Below are 23,619 nucleotides of genomic sequence, written 5' to 3'. Positions count from 1 at the left end.
CTAGTTGGTCCAACGGTCAGCCAAACTGTGTTGGCTTAGCATGCTAACGGTGTTATAGAGGATTTATGTAGATCTCGCGTTCAAATCTCATGGCTACCATCTCACTCAGGGTGTAATTGAATAGGATAGGCGTTGACGAACAAAATAAGGTTTATTTTTAATAATTAATAATCATTTATTTTAATAATATGAATTTCACGTACGTATAAGGTGCTTCTGGTACATGTTTAGAGTCTTTTCGAAGTCGGAATCTCATCTCAAGTTTTTACAGGGATGTTGACAATCGCGAAAAGTCCAAAAATTACTTACAGTCAGTATATACATTAACAGTTATTATTGATTATATTGGAAATTGCTGCGTGAGAACCAAGTCTAAATTTATTCTTTCGTAAATATGTTATAAATAATAAGCTATAAATATGTTGCAGATAAGGAATAACACGGCGATCACCTGGCAAAATGCGATGGATGATTTTTTTGACGTTTCGAAAGACCACATTGATAAATAGTTTTAGAGTGAAACAGTGAATATAATATATACCTCTGTTGATACTTAAGTATTTCGTAGACAAAAAAACATCGGCATTTTCATTATATAATGAGATGATATGAATGATCATTTTGCATTGTTGATACGTGCGTATCAGTGGCCGCTTGTACATGTTCAGAGTTCTTTTCGAAGTCAATGCCGAACTAAATCGCGTAATGCCGAACGTAATCTATGTTTATTACTATTATCTATCTAATATGTGAATTTTTGGCCCTAAGTTAGAACTAAAAACCAAAGACATTTGCCAAATACAGGAGTATACACGCAGTATACTCTGACAGAGCGTAAACACTACAGACCATTTAATGCATTGATTAATCGACACAATATGAATGTTTAATATCTTTCATACTGAAATATTTTGAGCATAATTGTATGAAATAACACAAGAGGCATAATGATATGCAATAATGCAGGAGATGATATTTTTATAATCAAAAGAAGTTGTCTTCCACTTACTTTGCAGTTTCCAGCGTTCTTTCTAAAATTCCTCAAGTGAATTGCTTTTAACTCGGCATTGGAAAAGTTGCACTCCTGAACGTCATATATTGAGCAAACGTCTCCAAATTGAGAAGAGAGAGTGTTTGACATGCTGCCAAACATCGAAACTTCAGAAATCCCCATCTATAAACAAATTTACAAACAAGTGTTCTATCATTTAGTCAAAATATTTTGAATGTTACATTTATCAGAGTTTCATCTTAGAATATTTTGCATGTCTTCACAAAATGCAAAATCATGTTGAAATTATACTTTTTGCAAATAGATGCATTTTTTGAGCTTTTTCGTGCATTCGCTTCAAACAAGGCTTTGTCTATACATCAAATTATACTTCACTTATTGGAATGAGTTGGTTTGTGATATATACATGGCGTTTGATACAGATCTAACCATTCATTATTAATAAAATTAAACGGGTTTTTCAAATGGACGTAGTATATTGTTGCGTAGGCTGAACCTCGTATACGAGCACCGTAGTAGTTCGCCATTTTGAACAATATAAATCAGTGCAAGTTATCTCTGGCCAATCCATAACGCCCAGACCATTAATTAATCTACGGGTTAATTTTCGTTTGCGCTATATGTCATGCACTCGAAATTGAAGATAAAAAATATGGCGCCAACATTTCATTTTTGAAATTTCAACATCTTCTGCGAGGGCTAATCCTTCATTACGATATTACGCCAAATTAATTTGAACCTCGTGCCTTCATTCATTGATTTACTCATCCTAATTTACTTTATTGCATACCTTTTTAGAACCATGACTCTGACTGAGAATACCGATATCGTTTTCATCAAATATTACACTATCTTCTGTCACGAACTTATCAACGTGAGATTCGACAAACGCAGAAATATTAGCAAATACTTTTGCGCTCATTCGAGTTGAGGACTTCCAAGTAAAATTGTTAATCTGAACAAAAATGTACAAACATTTCTAGGTACTGCAGTATGCGCACCAAGATGTCACATAAGCTGAACCCTAACCTGGTACACAACCTGAGTTCAGGTTGTGCGCCATCTTGGTGCGCATACTTCAGGAGGTCCCATTTCTAAAATTAATTATTATATTAAAATAGAACATAAAAATGACGAAAATCGTCAATACCATATTTTGAGATCCTAAATGTAGAACTGACACAAAGTTTGGAAAGTTTAGTTTAATAGGAGAGTACGTTTCAATCTACTATTTATCTTTGACATTGTCAAAACTGTTGGAAAGTTGGTCGACTATATGCATTTGGTAGATTTTTAGGTTGTAAAAGTGGATTTCGTTTGTGTGGAGTTTGTTTCTACTCCACCGGTCGTACTGGAGCCATTTTACATGGGTTATTTTTAAAATATTTTTATTGTCAATCATTAAGCCCTAAATGGCTTTTGATAGCATCTGCTAGAGTTCTATTCAGCAATATATGTTTGAAACACACTCCTCTAATTTTTTTTTTTTTTGATGCAACAAAACTTCCAAAATTTCTATTTCACAACCTTGAACTTGCTAGATTTTGTGTCTAGTAGAGGGTTAATAATTATTCCTAATTAATTAATTTTAATTTCAAAGTTTTCTTGTGTTATTTTCCAACATAACAACATCAAAACCACTGTTATAGCAAGAATGGTTACTCTAAAATTCATGATTGTATTTACAGAATTTTCAAGTTCAACTTTTCAATTGACAATTTTGATGACGTCACATCTCTAATTATTTCTGCACAAGCCCCCCTCAATTCAAAAATGTTATTTTTTCGACGGAAATGCGCGTAGAAAGACGTAAACATTACTCGTTACGCGTGAAAATTGCCATTAATCCTACGTTTTTTTAACGTTTGAAAATTCCCAGTCGAAATCATATTTTTCAAAACATTACAGGGAAAGGGATGGAATGTATGACTGAAAATACATGATAAACCAACACTAGGTAATTATAAGGGAGCTAGCGGCCGTCATGTCTTATCATAACAGAGATGTGAAACATAACAGAGATTTGACCAACTGATGGACGATTTTCAAATCGATGCTATTTATAGAACTGGCATTTTCGGCGAAGCTGGAGTCCCTTTTTTGTGAAATATACGACTCTACTATAGAACATTAGCTGTAAAAGACCAATAATACCTTTTAGAGTTGGACTAGGCATGGATCACACTGTGTATAGTAGGTTTTATTAGAAATCGAAAATTGTTTTGATGATATAAATTTAAAAAAAACTAATACCGTGCGGATGTCACTTTCACCAAATTTTTCCTCTGTCACGGACTTATCAACCTGAGATCCAACAATCGCAGAATTATCTACTTCGGTTGGGGGCTTCCAAGTAAAGTTGTTGATCTGAACAGAAATGTGAAAAATTTCTAGAAATCATTCATTTTTTTAAAATAATTTTAAATATCACATAAAAATGTTCGACACAATATTTAAAAATCTTCAAATATAGAACTGACTTGAAGTTTTATAAGTTTAGGTTTCAATCATCAATTTCAACTATAGCATTTTGCTAGTTTAATTAAGTGAAATTGCAAATTATTTTGATGGTGAAAATTTAGAAAAACAAATACCGTTTTATGCTTGCAGGCATCCACAAATGGCACCAAAGCGTCAGCACTGCAGTAACAATGAATATTAGTTGATACAGGATCAAATGATTGCAGAAATGAGCCTAAATCTTTCATTCCGTCCAAAGATATTTCGTTTTCCATTTGGGTGTAATTGAAAATTGAAATCTAAAAAGAAACGCATCTCCTCAAAATATTCTGAAATCATCATTATTGGGCGTGGTTTCATTTTACGGGAGGAAACAGTACAACTCGACTTAAATATATGAATATGTTTGTGAGGTCAATTTAGAGTCAGAATTAACGCAATGTAATTAACCTAAAGCTAAGAGTTTTCTTTATTTTTAGTCATAATCTCGATCGATCCGCTATTGAGATTACAATAGGATAAAAGCACGAGATAAAGATATTGCTACGTCGCTTGACCTAGGCATGGGCGGACTACCGCCCGCGGGCCACTTTCGGCCTGTTGAGTGATTCGATCTGGCCTGCCTGATGCTGCCGCAAATTTCTGCTTTTAACTCCGCGTTGCACTACATAATTGTTGTTATGTATGGCACAAGAGACTTGTTAGATTAGGATAGTAGCCCGGGTAAGTTTCTTTAAGTTGCCACAGGCTTGCATATTATGAGGACGTTAACAAAACTTTTTTTCTTGTTAACTCGATTCGACGGCCTGCTTTCCCACCCTGTTCGTTATCCTCGTACGCTTGTCGTGTGCGGTCGTGTGCAGCTCTCCAGTTTCAATTAAGTGAAGAAAAAGTTTTGTTAAAGTCCAAACGTCCCTATGACGCCCTGTTCACGTTTTTTTTCATGGCTTACGCATTTTTGCCATGTATTTTAGTCTATCGTTTTCCGACGGTTTCTAATAATCTCTTCCTGCATCCCTTTCTTGAAACGTGAAATACCCATCAGACACTGATGTTCATGTTACAGTGTGTTTAATACCTTTCAAATTGAAATATCTTGACCATAGTGGTATGGAATAAGACGATATGTTGATAATTCAATAAAAAACTCATCCACTCACTTTGCTGTTCCCAGTGCCCTTTCTAAAATTTGAGTGAATTGCTTCTAAATTGGCATTGAAAAGGTTACACTCCCAAACGTCGTATATTGAGCAAACGTTGCCAAGTTGAGAAGAGAGAGTGATTGACATGTTGCTTCGTATCGAAACTCGACGAATCCTCATCTATAAAGGGATTTACAAGCTAGTGTTTTATCATTTAGTGAAAATCTTTTGGATATCGTATATCTCAAAGTTTCATCTTAGGTTATATTGTATGACTTCTCAAAATGCCAAAAGCATGTTGAAATTATACCTGTCTACAAATTGATGCATTCCTAAGAGTTTTCACTATAAAGGCTTCGCATATTCATCGACTAATATATAATAGACAATTTTACTTATTTGAATGAGTTGGCTTGTAATATATTCAAGATGTTTGATACAGATCTACCTATTTATTATTAATAATATTAAATATATAATGGGATTTTAGGGTGGGCGTGGGAACCTATTGTTACGTACCCCTGACATACGAGCACCAAAGTATTTTGCCATTTTGAATAATATAAATCATAGTGCAAGTTATCTCTGGCCAATCCATAACGGCCAGACCATTAACCATGGGGGTCATTTTCCGTTTACGCTAGTTGTCATGCACTCGAAATTGAAGATGAAAAATATGGCGCCTACATTTCATTTTTAAAATTTCCTTGCTTCATGCCTTGATTGTTTGATTTACTCATCCTAATTTAATTTATTGCGTACCTTTTTAGAACCCTGACTTTGACTGAGGATACCGATATCGCTTTCATAAAATAATACTTCATCCGTTGTCACGAACTTATCAACGTGGGATTCAACAAACGCAGAAATATCAGCAAATACTTCTGCGCTTATTATGTTTGAGGACTTCCAAGTAAAGTTGTTGATCTGAGCAAAAATGTACAAACATTTCTAAATTATTAATTATTTCAAATAGAAAAAAAAATGACAAAAAACGCCAATACCATATTTTAAGATTTTAAATGTAAAACTGATACGAAGTTTTGAAAGTTTAGGTTTTCATCGGAGAGTGAGTTTCAGACTGCTTATTTATCTTTACAGCTGCCCTGTCAATTACTCGTCTTAGGTTGATTTTTCCATTTCAAGATGCACGAGTAACTTTTCGCTTGTTTAATCGAAATCGCAAACTATTTTGATTATTCTAATTTCCAATAACTAATACCGTTCCATGCTTGTAAGCATCCAAAAATAGCAGCAAAGCGTCATCATTGCAGTAACAATGAATATTGGTTGATGCTGCATCAAACGATTGCAGAAGTAAGCCTAATTCTTTCATTCCGTCGCATGATATTTCGTTTTCCGTTTGAGTGAATTCGAAAGTTGAAATCTAAAAAAAAGTATCTTTATTTCTGAAATCATGACTATTGGGCATAATTTTATTTACGGAGGGGAACAAGCGTTACATGCTCTGGTCAAAAACTTGATCAATAAATTGACCTAATTATTAGAATATATTGATGCAGCCAAATTAGACACTAACCTCAAGCTGTGAATTATCGACATTTTTAGTTATAATCTCGATCAACTCGCTATCAAGATTGCAATTGGATAAACGCACGAGATCCAGTTTTTTGCTACGTCGCATGACTGATGCTATTGTTAGCATTCCACTGGGATTGATGGCTGTATTTTCGAAGTTGATAACTTTGACGTGATCCTTGATTAAATCAGCATCATTTGCTTCGTATAGAGAGCCGAACAATTCCATCAAAGAAAATGAATTTTGTGCTTTTTTGAGTTCCTCGTCCATGCTACGCTTCAAAATTTCCCTTTTTTCGTTTTTTTTATCAACTGCGAAATGAAAACGAATTCAAATTCTGCCCGTTTTGCAGGAATATTCATATACACTTATACACTCATATACATACAAAAATTTTATCCAATGTTTACGAATTGTATTAATGTTAGTCATGACATAACTTAACAAAATATGATTTATCATTGATATTTAATCGTCCGACAAATGAAACTCACTTTTAAGCAACTGATCAAATTTATCAATCGCCAGAGTGTCGTTGATTAAACTTCCACAAAGGAACCTGCGCACTACCGACCAGTGATCAAGATGGAGATAGTGTTGCACGAAATATTCAAACTCTGGTAAATTCATCTCACAAACGTAAAGCGCAGCGAGTATCTCTTGAATAGTCTGATGACTAAAGAAGAAACGATATTGTCCTTCGAGTATATTTTGACTGAATATCGAACTGCCTGGAACTTTGATAACAATGTCCCGGATGGTTTTTGTATCTATGCCACTGTCTTGCAATTCTTTGCTTTCAAATACGACACGTTTTTCACTCATTCCAGTGAATGCGATTTTCTTCAGTTTATTGAGGATTCCCTTATCGCGAGTATGCTCGGATGCGGTGAAAATTTGAAGAATGTTCAACATGACACCGCTCATGGTATCCGATGTGTTTGCAGGATCGCTTGCCTGGACGATAGCGTTGAAAACCAAGAAAACAGGAACAGAAAAGAGAGGGATTAGAAGGGGAGCAGATGAGCTAATTTTATCCCACTGCTGTTGGCCGATATCGCCAAGCAAGGCTACGAATAAATCTTTTGCATCGTCAGAGCTTAGCCCTGTCAATGCGTAGATTAGATCGGGTCGAAGTTTCCCAGTAAGTGGGGCAATGCAGTGCTCACGGGAAGACATGACAATCTTAATATCGGGAAAAAGATGACGAGAGATTATGTTGGACATTACGGTTGCTGTACTGGCTTTTTCGCCGTGCTTTATCTTTTGGTGGGAATCTTGAAGAGTCCACGTTGCCTGATCTAAACCATCGAAGAAGAGAATGACGTCATTTTGATTATCGATCATCCATTGATATCCATCGACAATGGTTTCTCCATTCAAGTTAGTGATCGAGGTGTCAAACAGGAGTTCCTGAGCACTGATTGCATCGGAGTCGACAAGGTCTCGAATATTGACAAAATAAATAAGTTTAAATTTATTCTTGAACCATTTTCTGTAAACGCCAGTTGGCGAATACCACTTAGCCCTTAAGCCATTGAATTTGATTGTATCGCGGACCATTCTATTCGTCAAAGTGGTCTTTCCGCTTCCTGCTTGGCCAACCAGTGCAATGTGTCGAATGTCTTTATCATTGAAACTTTCAATCAGCTCTTTCAATGAAACTTCAACCCCCTCAGTGACGTGTTCTTGCAGAGCACTAAACCCAGCTTCTTTTCTGTACTCTGTTTGTTTTGGTGCCATTTCTCCGTGGTAAAAACGGGTTATTTTTTTTATTCTCGGATAGACCTCAAATGCCGGTTCCGTGAGCTTTTGTTCTTTGTATGCTCCCGTAACTTGTCCAATTGATTGTTTCCAAGATGTTTTGCAGACAATATTTTGAAACTTTGATACATGTTGATCTATGATATTTAGTTGTTCAACTAATAAATATTCTTGGGTATCTTGTTTCAGTTAAATAAAGTTTGAATAATATTTTTTTAATACTGAATCAACAAGAACTTAAACGATATTGGAAAGCTCAATCACATGGTGGATTTCCATTTCATGGTATCAAGGTCGTAAAATTATACATGCAAACTTTTATTCATACTCGCTTAATGGTTAGTCATTCAATAGATATTAAGGAATTTCTATCGGGTTTTAGATGGGTAGATGTAAATTTAAAAAAGTGCCAAAATAACGAGACTTATGCCAAAAGTGTTGTATTGAAGTGTAAAAAATAAAGCAGTTAGTATCTACGTAAAAAAAATCGTCGAAGACAAGATTTGAAAATGACTTTTGTGCTGCGAGAAGATGACGTTTGAAAAAAGAAAGATTAGGACAGGAAAGTGGTTCTTTATTTATAAAAGAAAAACGAAAGAAAAAGCCTCGATAATTACTTTAATTTACAATTTACGTCCTCTCTTCTAATCAATACAATATTTACTTGCAAATAAATTGGGCAAATAGACTGACTGATATGGTAGTTTTCATTGAGATGAATAAGCTTGGTCGCCATGACTATCTTTTTCATATTTGGAGAATTTGGTCGGATACAATATTAGGTCACTGGATGAAACGACGATTTCTGTGTTTCTTTACCAATAGTTTCACGTCCGAAGATCTTTCATTTCAAATCCAACAAGTCTATGGTTGAAATAAACTGTCGTCCTACTAACGAGCCTGAACAGCGTCGCGCGATTGACAAAATTGATTTCAGCAAGTTGTAGGACAATCGGTATTGGACACGAAATTAACTTATGAATCGTTTTGTTGTTGTTGTTTTTCTCGCAGTTGGTATGAAAAAACTGCCCTTTTCATCACATGACCTGGAAAATCTAGGACAGTTCTGATACCGGTACTGGTGAGTTACGGGAGCTGTTTCACATTTCAAGCTTCGTGCAGGAGATGATTTGTACAGGAATTGTGGATAAAATATTCCATTTCAGCCCCCGTGTCCATATATTTATGTCTTTAACGAGTGGCGCATAACCAAAACAAGTTTCGCGGAAGTACGGACTGTCCAATATTGCGCTATGCTTACTAACGTTCCTCCGAGTTTTTTTGCTTCTCGACGTACTTCTTTTGCCCAAATTCAAAAGCACAACAAACATTTCTTTTGCATTTTACGAGAATGGGTGTGTTTCATGTTAGGACGAGTAAATTTTGTATTCATAAATGGGAGTTTATTTCGGGTCTGGTGAAGATGAGAAAAATTAGTATTTCAATAATACAAAAGTGTTCCCTGATAAAGGCTAGAAGAAGTAAAAATAGTATTTAATCATGAAGGAGAGGGTTATTCTGGGTTTGGTCTGGATAGGAAGATAATTAATTAGTAGTGAAATGTTTTTGCCTTGTCTTAAACAACCCCACAAACACACACATAACTAGGCCAACAACAAAAAAAATGAAAGATGGAGAAATAGTTTGAACTTGAACAAATCCTAGAAAGAGGCATAAAACATAATGTGAACGGTCATAACAGATGCCCGACCACCAAATACACAAACTTATCTTCAGTCACCCCTAAATAAATGTCAGGATCATATCACGAATTGGTCACTGGGGTCTTCAATTAAATAAATAATTGTTGAAAACGTGGAAAACCAGAATGCCTAGATGTTTTGCTTTCGAGTAGCAGCGCTGTTGCTTCAAATACCGAATCATTTTAGGTGTTGATCAACCGTAATCTGCAGGTATCTGTCTAAACTACTGGCAATTTACGGCCCGCGTGTCAATTTCGGCCCAGTGGGTGATTCGATCTGGCCCGCCTGATGATGTCACAAATTTCTGCTGCACTACATAGTTGTTGTTATGTATGGTGCAAGAGACTTATTAGATTAGGATAGTAGTCACTAGCCTGTGTAAGTTATTTAGGCCATCACCTTTCATGCTATGGGGACGTTAACAAAACATTTTTTCGTTTACTCGATTCGACGACGTGCTTTTCCACGGTGTTCGTTATCCCTGTGCGCTTGTTGTGTGCGGCCGCGCAGCTCTCGAATTTCAATTAAGTGCCGATAACGTTTTGTTAACGTCCCCATGACGCCCTCTTCACGTTCTTTTTTCATAGCTTACGGATTTTTGCCATGTAATTTGGTCTATCGTTTCCCGATGGTTTCTAATAATCTGTTGCTGCATCCCGTTTTTGCACCCCAATGCGTGGAGATTCATAGCTAAATTACTACGTCACCATTACATGACCCGCCAGTCTAGGTGGACAAAATTTTTTGAACATTGGTCCAAAAACCTTGCCCACACCTGGACTCTAAAGGATAATGTTCGTATACTTGCTTCGGTCAACCGTGCGTGTTTAAAAAGCGTACTGTACAGTGCTTTTGCTTTTGACACAAATTCATACATTTAGATTATTATATTTATCCTACATTAGGACAAATTTTTTGTGATCTTTATGTATATATAATTATATAATAATATGTTTTTTTGAAAGCCAAATATACTTCGAGATGAGCCTGGTGGTCTTCAGGAAGTTTTGATATTTAGTGACATTTTCGTCAGGTAAAATATCAAAAAAATTAAAAAGTCTTGGCGGGCGGCACATATTTTTTAAAAGTTAAAAACGAAACAGCGCGCGAAGACTGCGACAATTCTGAACTCATCTCAGTCGTTTTATTAAAAGAAAAAAAATCACAAATGACATTCAATGTGACACTGTCTTGTTGCTGCATCCCGCTTAATAGCTTCTGGACATCGGCGGTTCACTGAATAAAGCCAAGATTGGAACATTTTCTAAATGGGAATCAATATTCCTAGTTTTCTGCTTGTTCTTTGGAACGTTCATTTTCAAAAGAAATTGTTTGCACACATATGTACTTTCAAACATCGGAGTCAATTTTTTCGCATGGTTTGTCAAATTTTGATAAAGATTTTTTTATTAAGAAAATACATTTTAATAAAAATCAAGGAGTGATGCAACTCTCGAATAGAATATGAATTTTATTTCCTCACCGCACTCAGCATCAACTTTTCTGCGTGTTGCCATTTGTCTACTTATATTTAAACTGTAGGCTCGTTAAACGAGTAGCTGTTCACTGAATTGTTAGGTTATAATATAATTTTGTCTAAATGTGTCTCACAATAAATTCTGTTACGTAAAAATATAATCTACATCTCGAGCGTAGATAATAAAATTAATTCGTCAAAACCTCTGTTTTATTGCTATAATTCAGTGAAGCGTCGCGGGCCGGATTATTTTACTCCGCGGGTTGTAGCTTGCCGACCCCTGGGCTACGCGAATTACATTACAGCGGGAGGACTCCAGCAATCCTCTCGAGTGTGATTATCGCCCACGAGATTCAAACCTGCGAACGCACGCAGAGTACAGTAATCAAGTGCATGATGCGCCGATCAAAAACGAAAAATCTCCCCCTTCGGATGTTTCGCTCCTTTCTGTATCGATTTCACCCACCGGGGGCCGATATCGCCCACTTTGTGAATCACTGGGTTAGAGGATGAAAAGTTAGTATTAGATATAGAGGTATAGTGCTTTCAGTTAGGGCAGCATGAATGGAACTTCTATTTACTTATAGTAATAATAAGTAGAGGGGTGTCATAGATGAGAATAAGATGAGTCGGAATTGAATTATACAAGGAAGAAGAGAGTAGTAAGGTAGAGTATTAATATTAAGTACAATCATGCTATACTTAATTTCAATTGCCTTTAAGATACGAGTTGAAATTTTCATAGTTTTTCATTTGGAATTAAGTTTTTTTGATGATTCATTAATTATGTATGAACAAAACCCAGACAAAACAATTCATTGACAGTGCGTCTCATAGTCGGTAAAATAGGCACTAGTAAATGTTTAAGACGCAAGACTTACGTGCTCTGAAAATACCAAATAAACCTCCAGAACCTAAAATAAAAATTTGTTTAATTTTCATAATATTTTGTCAAATTAGATAATGATTCGTTTGCAATCAAGTTGTTCAGTCTATAATCTGCATCATGTGGTTTTAATATATTATTCGAAACCATGCATAATTATTCTACAAATTGAAGTTAGCCGATTTTGTATATGAACCTTCCAATATAGTTTTCTTATATACCGTTAAGGTACATCCTATAAAGTGCCTAATTTTACACTTTTCTCTGCAATGAAATATAAATGAATCATGATTATACTTTTTCGGGAATTTCTCAGCGGTCAAAATTGATTGAAAATGCCTTCATATAATTCATTGTAGCGTAATATGCGAGCAAATCTAAATAACATACTAGTTTTTTGTTTGCTGTCTTGGGCGGTGTTCTCTTTATCTTTGGGAGATTGTTTTCTTTCGTTATCTTCGTGACTCGGCTCATCCTGACCTGAATATTAAATTTACAATGTATTTATTTTAACTTGATTTCTGAATGATACTTTGAATCATGCTTAACATGAATATTTTATTTGAACATGATTTCTTTTGATATTTGAATCGTACTTGAACACAGATTATTTTAGTTTTGAAATATTTTTAGATTTCAAGTTAGGAAAAAACAGAAAAAAAAATTGTAACAACTACTGTATTCAGTTCAGTGGATCGAATAATTATGTTTGAACGAAGTTGAGTAATGTATATACGTTAGAAATTTATCACAATAAGTATTACTTGTCTCGTATCTTGTACCAAACTGCTTTCTAGTGTCGTCATTGGTTTCGCGACTCTGATCATTTTGTGACCTTCGTTGACTGGTAGATGCTTGGGGTGAGTCTTCGGCACCTAAGGAAGTGATAGAACACAGTGATATAGTAAGTTTCCCATCTGTTAAGTTGACTAAGCCATTTACGTGAAACAAATAGTTCAAAAAAATGAGTAAATTAAGGAGAAAAGATCGTACACTAAGTAGTAGACCTAGTAACTTATAGTATACACTTAGTAACTTATAAAAACTTCAACCACAAGCGGCAGTCAAAGATAAATAGAAAAAGAGTTGAATGCTAAATGTAATTACATCGTTATTTGATCAGTATTTAGCAACCTTAATTCGATTGAGTGCTTGTATTATACGCTTTGCATGAAACCGTGTCAGTCAAAAACTATAACATCACATGTACCTCTGGGCGCAAATTCTTCTTCTTCGGAAAAATAATCATCAACCAATTTTTGGATTTGGATTGTTCTCGATAAATTGGACTCTTCGGAAAAATCTATAATAATAAAAACAGTGATTGGTTTTAATATTTTTTATTATTTCTCAATAAGTTATAAAATGTGAAGATTCACTCTAATTTCATTGCAGTAACAGTAATAACACAAATTCGTAGCAAAATAAAATTGTTTTGCGAAAATTTAAGGCCTTGTGTTGTAGGCAGGGCTGAGCATTTCAAATCGAATATTTGAATCAAATCGAATAGAAAATTATTCAAATCGGTCCAGACGATAATTTCGAATCGCCGCCATCTTGTATCGAGGTAAATCCCTCAATCTTTTTTGTGAAGCCATGTTTTTACAATGCGATCTTGACATATGACTTTTATCTTCCTAGTGGATTATTGATGAAACATGGTTCTTATTGTGTGTGGCAACTCAGGGAATTGTCTGAGTAATAGATGCAATGTTTTCAGTAATTTATGTGACGGGGGGACTCATCACAATGAAAATGTCACATATAATTAGACATTTTCTAGGTATTCAAGATTCGATTCGAAAATGGTATTCGATTCTGAAATCATCATGTATTCAAAAATGCCCAGCCCTAGTTGTATGACTTCATCTCGATCTCTTAAGGAAAGGGACGCTCGTCTACTCCAGACAGTTTTTTTGAAAGTATTGTACTTTGTTTGAAAATTTAATTTCCAAGTCTAACTTTAACAGGAATTTACCTTGAATGAATTTTCATTCTAAAAAAATACGTTCCATTAATTAATAATCTTGATAATATTTTTGACTCTTTTCTCCTATTTTTCAGAGAATCTTTCCTTTGTGATATTTGGTTTATAAAAGTTTTCTAATTTTCATAGGATAAAGCAAATTTATTTGTGCGATAAAATAACAAAGATTCATTTTCCGTAGATGAAAGTAGTGTAATGAAATTCACGAACCACAAATGTGGAGAATGATTTTACCGGTTTTTAGTTTCCAAACTTGCAGCATTTCCAAGCATTTGTCTTCAGATGATTTGTTGGATTCGGCAATTAAACGAACTTCATTATCATCTAGTAAAAGGCCACGCTTAGATATAGCAAACTTTTTAAATTGTCCGAAATTTGAAAATATTTCTACCACTTCTTGAAAGACGTCTTCAAGTCTTTCGCCTAATGGAAATGAGTAAAAATGGCAATGAAAACCTGCTAAATTGTAGATAATACACCGATAAGCAACAAAAATATTTTTAAAAGTTAGTGGCCTAAGATATGTAGGCTTTTGTGGACGTGTTACCAATCGGCCACCATAGTCAAAGCACATTATTTGATTGCTGAGATATGAACCTACACGGTATTGAGTAATGTGAATAAAAGATTTTTTGAAATATTTTTAGGAAATAAATGATAGCTGTTAAACAGATGAGGTAAACAAAAAGTAACACAATTTTTGGGGCTGAATATTTGAAAAATTTCTACCTGGTATATAAGATTTTTTCAACTTGAAGTAGTTAGTAACGACTTGTCTTAGGTTTTCATTTGTGGCTCTTGTTCCTGCAAATTTGATTAGACCATTAACATGTGATACGGGAATCAGAAATGAGTTCAAACTATTGAAATATGGTTATACCTCCTTTACATTGCTGGTAACCTCCGAGTTGGTTTTGAGGATTATTTATAATAAATGGTAATTTATTTTAATCGAGACGTTTTATTTGAAGAAATTTTCTAGGAAATTGGAAAATGTGGGAATTGAATCAGGCTCACAATTCTAATTTGCATTGCTGGCAAGATGTTTTCATTAATAATTGCAAGTTTCCGAAATCTAGTGTTTCGTCTAAATTTATTATATTTTTCGATATATGTCGGTTTTTAAACAATACAAAAGCGCCACAAATTCAATTTTTTTTTTTAATTCATTAGATTCAGTTGTATCATACCGTTTTTCTCTGCCCAAAGACGAAGAATTTGAACTTTTTGTTCATCTTCAGATTCGCTGTAGCTAGCAATAATCGATTCGACGTCATTAAAGTTGAGTACGAGACCAATCCCACATCTAGCAAATTTTTTAAATTCTTTCATTGGGAACTTCTCAGCTATTTCTGCGAAGACATCTTCCCGCCGATCTTTCTCCATCACTGTTGGGTATAATAAAGTCAACATTAGAATTGAGAATTAGAGATAGTTTAGCTTTACAGGGTGAACCAAGCCCGCGGCTTCAATATCTGTGGTCCGCATCGCATTTATGGGTGGGTAAACAAAAATTTATATATTGTGTTGTTTCGTCATTAAAAAATAACCAGAAATATCTTCTGACATATTGTTACATCACTAATGTCACTGAATTGAGTGGTGTTATGGCTAATTGAGACAACTAGCGAATTTGAATATTGTTCTTGGCTAGTCTAAATTGTTAACTGAAGCCGACCAATTCAAACAGATTTTTGACTGAACATAGGGGGGATATCACAATGCTTGCTTGATATGTCTGCAAGTTGCGTCAGTGACAATCTAAAACACCGTTATGAAGAGTTTGAAATCTTACACTAAATGTAGATATAGTAAGGTTTTTTCACCTTTAAGTGAGTTTTTGGTGGTTTTCGCATGTTTCGGCTTGATAAATCACAAATAATGATCAATGTGTTTAGACAATAAAAGTGATTGTTTTGTATTGCACTGATTATCTATACTTGGCACTATGGTAGGCCCACAAACAATACAAAAACAATAGAACGGCCCGCGAGACCGAATACCTTGGACCACCCTGGTTTAGAATATTGAAAACATTATATCAATCGATACCAGAAAATATGCAAAATGAAAATATTTTTTATCTTTGTTTCCCTGTGGCAAATAGTGGATTTAAAGGAATATCTTAGCCCATCACCCTATTTATTCAGTCAAATCAAAATATAGTTTTGACATGCTGTGATAGATTACAAAATAAATAAAAACGGCGAGGCTTCGACGATGCTTTAAAAAAAAATTAATAAACAAAAAAAATGGTAAAAATTGGAATAAAAGAATAACGGAATGTCTATTTTTAAATTATTGGTTTGACCCCTAATTGACCGTTAATTAACACTCTAACGAATCCAATACATAGCGCGTTTATATAAAATAAAAAATACTCACTGGAGATTTTCCTTTCCAGAGTACTATTTCAGTCTACTACTAGGCGTTTTTCTCAGTACTAAGTTGTAAGTTCCTATTAAAATTATGCAATAAATTTCTGTAAATGCAAAATTGGTTGGTGTTGAATGGGTGTGGGTTGGCAGATTGATCGTGACGATAGTATCTTATGAAATTAGATCAGGGCTCGTCAACCGGGTGTATAGTACACTAACACCCTAACCTATACGTGGAAACTTATGCACAACGTCTTGCATTTTCTCTAATCTGTTTGTAACATCTGCCAATCATGATGTGATGTTATTTGACATTAAAGTATCTTGTAAAGTTATTTGTCACCCCCTTTAGCTGACAAGGCCTGATATTAGAACGTGTTTTCAGACGCCGCACTTCAAAGAGAAGCGGTAGGTCACTCAAATGGTGATTTATTACAGTAAAGTTTTGCCAATTCGGCGAAACGGAAGAAACAGACCGGACAATGACAGCAGTTAACGGATGTACAGCGTCTTTTTATCACTCTTTTTTCACCATTTTATGCGCCTTTATCAACACTAATTGTTCTTGAACTGAGTATGCTTCTACCGAATCAAGCACGATCTGATTCTATCTGATTCTGACTTTGCCGCATAAAATTAAGAACTTGAGATTAATAAATGTGAAAATTATTAGCCAGTTAAAGCATACAATGAAAAATAATATCTTTTAATATTTTCTAGACCAATGTATATCACCCCCATATTTGTGAGACTAAATTTGACCATAAAAGTGCGTATTATACGCGGAGAAACACGGTAATTTTGTTCGGTCTCATTTCAAGAAGCATAGAATGTTTTCGGAAATTTACGATCCTATCCGGTAAAAGACAGTATCCAAAACATATAAAAACTCTCCTCTGAATGCGTACAACATAACTTCCCAAACAAGGGTTTTCTGCACTCATTGGAATTAAATTAAAAAAAAAGGAATTTAATCAAGAATGCAGATACTCTAATGGGAGGGGCATTGAAAACAAGGTTATTACCTCTCTTTGCACAAATGGCTAATGGAATCCTAGAGCATCGTTCACACTAACTAAATAATGAACTATTGCATTGTCATAAACATATATATATATAATATCTGCTAAGTATTTATTTGTTTTACGTATTGAAAAGGTAGAATGGAAGGGGTGTACCATTCTAAAAAAGGTTGACGGGCGCTCCATTAGTTTTTTATATGAGATACTGCGTCTTTGATATACGTATTGAATGTATGACGACGAGTATAATCTTTGACACGCCTCTTCAAAACTTTTTTTCGTGCTATGGTGTTCACATTACACAGCGCATACTTGGTTTGCCATAACTGTTTGAGAAAACTGCAATTTGAAGTAAGAGGGGTAAACATTAAGTAAATAATACTATGTCGACTGATTAACAGTTCTAACATAACAATTTTATGAAAAGAAAACTTATTTTTCTTTTTTTCGTGGATATTGGGTCATGGCAAATGATATCTAATTATGTGTAAACTAAACAAAGAAATAAATTAAGAAATTCATTCAATGAACGGCTTTACTCTACAAAAAATAAATTGTTATGTATTGTTGAATATTTCTAAAACCACATGACTCTGCATTCAACACAAATATAGGTGTGCCAATGGAGAAAAATTTGTAATGATTCCCTTTATAAATCAGGGACGTTGAAAATATGTATTTAAGTTGCGTAATATCAAAGTGAGAATTCAGTCAACGGAGTTGAAATTTGAAGAAAGCCGAAGCAATGCGTCTTAAATTTTGTATGACTTAGGGTGCAATAATCTCAAATGTTATCTGAACAATTTGAACCGAAATATAAGGAAACATTTCATATTATTTCTTTCATAGGCCATATAAAGTTTAAAATAAATTATATTTTGGCTAAAAACAACTTTATTAGAATTATTCCAAGCAAAGGAATAAACTTGATTTAAAATAAAAAGGTGTTTTTATACATCAGTAGATTGGCTTAAGCACTAAGAAAATGTGAATGCGATGACATTTGTGACGTTCCATTCTGTACAAAATACTCGGGTAAACTCAAACAAAGCGTCGTGGTGTTGTTTGCGTATTGATTAGACTTTGAACATTTACGAGAAATACGGTCCACATTGGGTCGTCATGATAGGTGTGCGATGCTATGCAAACACAACAGCAATTCAATGATATTCTCTAGTAATTTTATTGATTCTATATGTTGGATTCCCAACTCAAATGGGTGCTCAATACATTGAGTTATTTTATATTTCTACATGCAATGATTTTACAAAAGTTAGCTTGGGGCAAACATAAGTGGTTACTGAATGATATTGCTCGGAAATATATCCATAATTGTTAATAGCATCATACGACTCTGGGTGATTCTGATAAACGCCTTCGATTTGAAGTTTGCGCAGTGAAGAAAAAAATGTCGTGCCGGTTTCAGAAATATTCGTTCATTGCCCGTTGATCACGCACGAACCAGAGAAAAATTGGGTTCAATATGTGCAATTCAGTATCTGATCATGCTTGAGTTTTTTAATAGACGATAATTTGTAACCAACAAGCAATTACTCAATAAAACCTAACAATAAGTTAACAAAGATCAATATTGCAGTATTGGGTATAATGGACCTTACATCTCCATATCTACATATGAATATTGCTACGATATAAAAGCATGTGTTGGCAATTTTTCACTTTTGTAATTTTATTATATCATGAGATAAGGAATATGATTTCATTATTACGTATATATAAAGCGAATATATCCGCCAGAAGTCGAGATGAATTCAATATTTATGAAAAATTACGAGTTCGCTATATTGAAATTCAAACAATGTCTAAATATACCAACTCGTTCTTTTCAGAAAATTGAGCTTAAAATATAAACAAATTTTTGTTAAGATTCCCCATGATTTGTTCAAAACATTTAAAGAAAAATACTTCTCACAGGTATACATAAGAAATAAGTTGGGAAAATATTTAGGCAATCGATTAAAAATATCTTTGTCTACGTTTTCCCTATCCACATTGTTCAGTTATTCTATTCAGGATGATTTATTTTTTTTTTATTTCAACTCATTATAGCAATTGATCATAGCTCAAAATGACATATGACACATAAAAGTACTGAACTTACAGTCGCTTCTTCCATCTATGAGTAATTAAAATTGAATTATTTGCGGAGCAGCAATTTTCACAACAATCCAAACCCACAAAAAGTTCATTTTGTGTCCAACAAATGTTTTTGAATTCGATTTTTTTTAAACTTGAACATTTTCATGATACCTATGCCTGAATTTTGATCGTGTATCTTAGAGCACCAGTACATACATTATCAAGTCAAGCCATGTTTATTTTTCCCAACCAGTGAAATATCATACGAGCACAAATTACGAGAACATGATAATTACACAGTTTTACGGGAGAAGGGAAGTCTCGAGCAACCAAAGGTGGTTCTCGAGCAGCGACACCCAAGGTTCTACTACCTAATTCAATACGTTTGGAATTCAAGAGTTGTGAAATATGGACGGTGAGTCTGACTAACACCGCCCACCAGTAATTATATAGTAGTGGTTATATTAAATGAAGAGTCATAAGACCAACAGATAGACAGAGAATTCAACTTGAAGCGAGTGCGTTTCCGAAAATTAGTCTGGGGAATTATTATGCAGAAGTCATTTTCATAAATATGTCAATGCCCAGATATTAAGTTTTTCGCAGGTTAGGATAAGGATGTTTTGACAGAAACTTCATACAATATGACGAAATATTAGTAAAATGCCGTAATATAACAGTCAATCACTTCATATCTCTAAGCAGCGTCTTTCAGAGATTGTCACATTCCATATAAATTATACTAATCTCTGGCGTCGTAAAATTAATGATTGGCAGTCCCGAATAATATATATATCAAATCTATTGCTGTACTTATATGGTACCATAAACATATTATTATAAAACGATGTGTGGCGTCAGATTTTACAGAAAAATAATCGAAGCTAATTTATGCTCATGCTTCACTACCTACTTTTTTTCTTTTGTTGCTTAGCAATTCAAATAGATTATTTTATAATACTAATAATATATAATGTACTGTGGCATAGGTGTCGTTGTCTTGTTCAATTTTTTTAATAGTTCACGTTTTGTTCTAGGGAGACCTCGCGATGGATGCCGTATGTGGTATGTGGTACGATCCGTATGTGGTACTCACCACAAGGATGCTTGAACGAGATAGTATTAAAGTGATAAGTAAAAATAACATGATCTCTTTCAACGAAATATAAATTATACTAATATTATACTATACGAAAAATTCTTGTGATCTTTATATTTACAGTTATATCTTGTATTGTTTGAAGAAGTTAGACCATGATCTAACGAAAGCTCACAAATATACTTACTATTTTGTTGAAAGAGATCATGTTATTTTTACTTATTTATACAAAGTTTACATAAATACAAAATATTTGATACAAATGACTTCACATAATTTCGAAATTATTTTCAGGATAACAATGTCTCCTTGTCTCACTCCGCTTTATAAAACAAATATTAAAAGAACTTACAATATATAGTAATATTATCAATAATAATAATAAATAATACATATTATTGTCCACATTTTCATTACCAGTACATCCATTAATAAATTTTTGTTCTCATGGAAATCAGTAAGCATCAGAACACAAAAATTTGAATCTTGTTCTACTTTCCACAGATTATATATTTAATTCCATACACATTTCGTTTAGTATCTGCATTTATATTATCAAATTATTGATATTTATGATCGGATTAAATAGTTCGTGTTTCGCTTTGTTCATCTCTCAATACTGCTTTTTGTTTCGAGTCTCAAATTATCTATTTTGTAAACTTTGGTTTATTGCATATTGTTGAAATCGAACCTGTCTAAAAAAGTTGAGACGGTGCCGCAAAACGACTTTGCCCCAATGATATTCACATTAAAACTACCAACGCAAACCTTCTGAACAAAAAAATCAACTTAACATTTGCTCCATATCCGTTTGACAACCACGATACAGCTCATTAGCGCCATCCATGGTGAAGTACGCATAACATACTTATATGTTCATGAAATATTTTGCATGAACACTATGTATATTAAATCAATGTTTTTAAATACACATAAATTCAGATACCATTACATAAGGTCGTATTTATACTATTAAAATAATGAAAATTATACACACCAAAAATAAATTACCCACAGTGAGGAAAAGTCATTATTTTATTTGTCAGTGAAATATTCTTTCGTAAATGCCTAAAATAATATGCTTCTATCTTCAACACAAATTTGTTTTTTCAAAATAGTATAAAAACTGAAGATTTTGGAAACAATAACTTAGATGTTCAGTTGATTTTTCAATTTAGCTTATAAATTCCACATTTCTAACATAAAATAAACTATCCAAAGTAAAATATCTTGAATATTACGATTTTGACTTTTAATGTGAAATATTGTTTGTATGCTAATTCTTAAAATTGTATGCTTTTATTCATAAACGCGAATATGATATTCATATATTCGTTGGGGATTTACTCCTATTACTAAGCCAATTATGAGATTCTGGATGAACAAATTTTTGTATTCATAAATCAATGTTATAGAGTTTCAAAGTAAGTCATAAATTAGGAATTTGCGCGAGGAATTTTCAAAATGAGGAAGATGGATCTTTTTTTGCAATTTGAAGACATTTTTATTCAGAATAAATAATGACATAAATTCTTAATTCCAATGCCCAGAAATGTAAATTAGATTTTAACCGTTTCCTATACTTCAGATAAGAAGACGTATTCATCATCAATTACCACATAGTTTATTCGTCAGTACTTTATATAAATTCTTCATAAATTCAACATTTTTGATGAATAACTATTTTTCTGGCCAAATTTTAAAAATTACTGCGCATATTAAACACAGGCAATCTTAAAAATCGGAAAAAACGCGAAGCGATATTGCCTCATCATATATGCACTCTCTGATAATTTACACTGGAATTCGCAAACTAAAACCGTAAACAATACACATATATGATTTTAATAACATATGCCATACTTGCGTTACACTTACACCAGCGGTGCAGCTTGACATAGTAGCAGCTCATTAGCGCTATAAGTGGTGATCTATGCACAAATTACGCTTCTGAATACATAACCGAATAACTACGCACTGAGCTCACCTTTATATAATACTGTAAGGGCTCATCTATCACAATGAATATCATAAACTCGAAACTCATAAATATAAACCGTTCGCATTAAAACAATACAAAATTGATTTAAAGTACGATTTCCCCTAAACCAAAATGTTATTTTTCTTCAATTCCTGAACTCATATGCCTTTATATTCAACACAAACGTGGATTCGACTAATCACGTGGCATTGATCTAAGCGATTTTCCTATGCAATTCAATTGGTATTTAAACGTCCAAATAAACCAAATCAAGTATACGGAGTTAGAAATAATACGATTTATTAAAAATTGAAGTCTAGTGATTTCACTATAGATGGGCGAGAGTTGCGAAGAGCATTACATTATGAAGAACTCTGTAGTTGAGTGTCCGTATACAAATAAAAACATCATTGAGTATAATTCGAAATGTAATTGAATTTGTATCTTACCTGTTGACGAATGTCAACTAAATTCAGCGGAAGTTGGACCAATATTTATATAAACTTTCCGGTACTGCCAAAGTATGTGAACCAAGGTGGCGGACATCAGAATGTAGTATGTGTACCAGATTAGGGTTAGGCCATAATTTCAGGTACAAATACTACGGGAGTCACTTGGCTAGTCCCCGAACTCGTAATAGAACTAAAATGAGGAAAATTGAAATAAAATCATGGTCAAACCCTAAGCTGGTACACATGCTACGTTCCGGTGTCCTCTATCTTGGTTAACATACTTCGGGAGTACCAACTTTTCAGTAGATTCGATACATGTGCTCAGCTGTTATCGACAAGCATATCACATTTTCAAAATTTAGTTCAATGAATAAGCAGTAGGAAAAGCAAAAAATTAACGACTTTAGCAAAGTGAAATATAGAGTAAACAAATATTTTTGTTTGATTTGAATAAATCAGGTTAAATTATTGGTGTTTATTTATACCAACAAGGACACGCACTTGATTCAAAATTAAAATGTTGGGTTGTTCATATGATTTACTTATAGATTTTTCATACTAGGCAAACGTAGGTATATGCGATGAAATTTATAACAGTACATTCTGTCTGCAATGT

At 33.8% G+C, this 23,619-nt stretch overlaps 1 protein-coding gene across 1 annotated transcript; it reads right to left on the bottom strand.

The window, feature by feature from the left end:
- Positions 1-1,781: 1,781 nt before the first annotated feature.
- Positions 1,782-16,455, bottom strand: LOC120332762 (uncharacterized). The gene is made up of 16 exons (XM_078119361.1): positions 16,357-16,455; positions 15,162-15,359; positions 14,701-14,775; positions 14,206-14,394; positions 13,195-13,287; positions 12,749-12,859; positions 12,375-12,464; positions 11,980-12,012; positions 6,649-8,055; positions 6,155-6,465; positions 5,837-6,001; positions 5,377-5,541; positions 4,633-4,794; positions 3,607-3,771; positions 3,266-3,379; positions 1,782-1,967 (listed from the first exon to the last, which is right to left on the bottom strand). Coding segments are annotated over exons 1-16 (3,465 nt in total). The 5' UTR covers positions 16,358-16,455.
- Between the last annotated feature and the right edge of the window lie 7,164 nt (positions 16,456-23,619).

This window comes from Styela clava, chromosome 13 (genome assembly GCF_964204865.1).
Source record: "Styela clava chromosome 13, kaStyClav1.hap1.2, whole genome shotgun sequence".
In the NCBI taxonomy this organism is placed as follows: Eukaryota; Metazoa; Chordata; class Ascidiacea; order Stolidobranchia; family Styelidae; genus Styela; species Styela clava.
The sequence above is the reverse complement of the archived record's forward strand: the minus strand, read 5'-3'. Positions and strand labels throughout refer to the sequence as shown.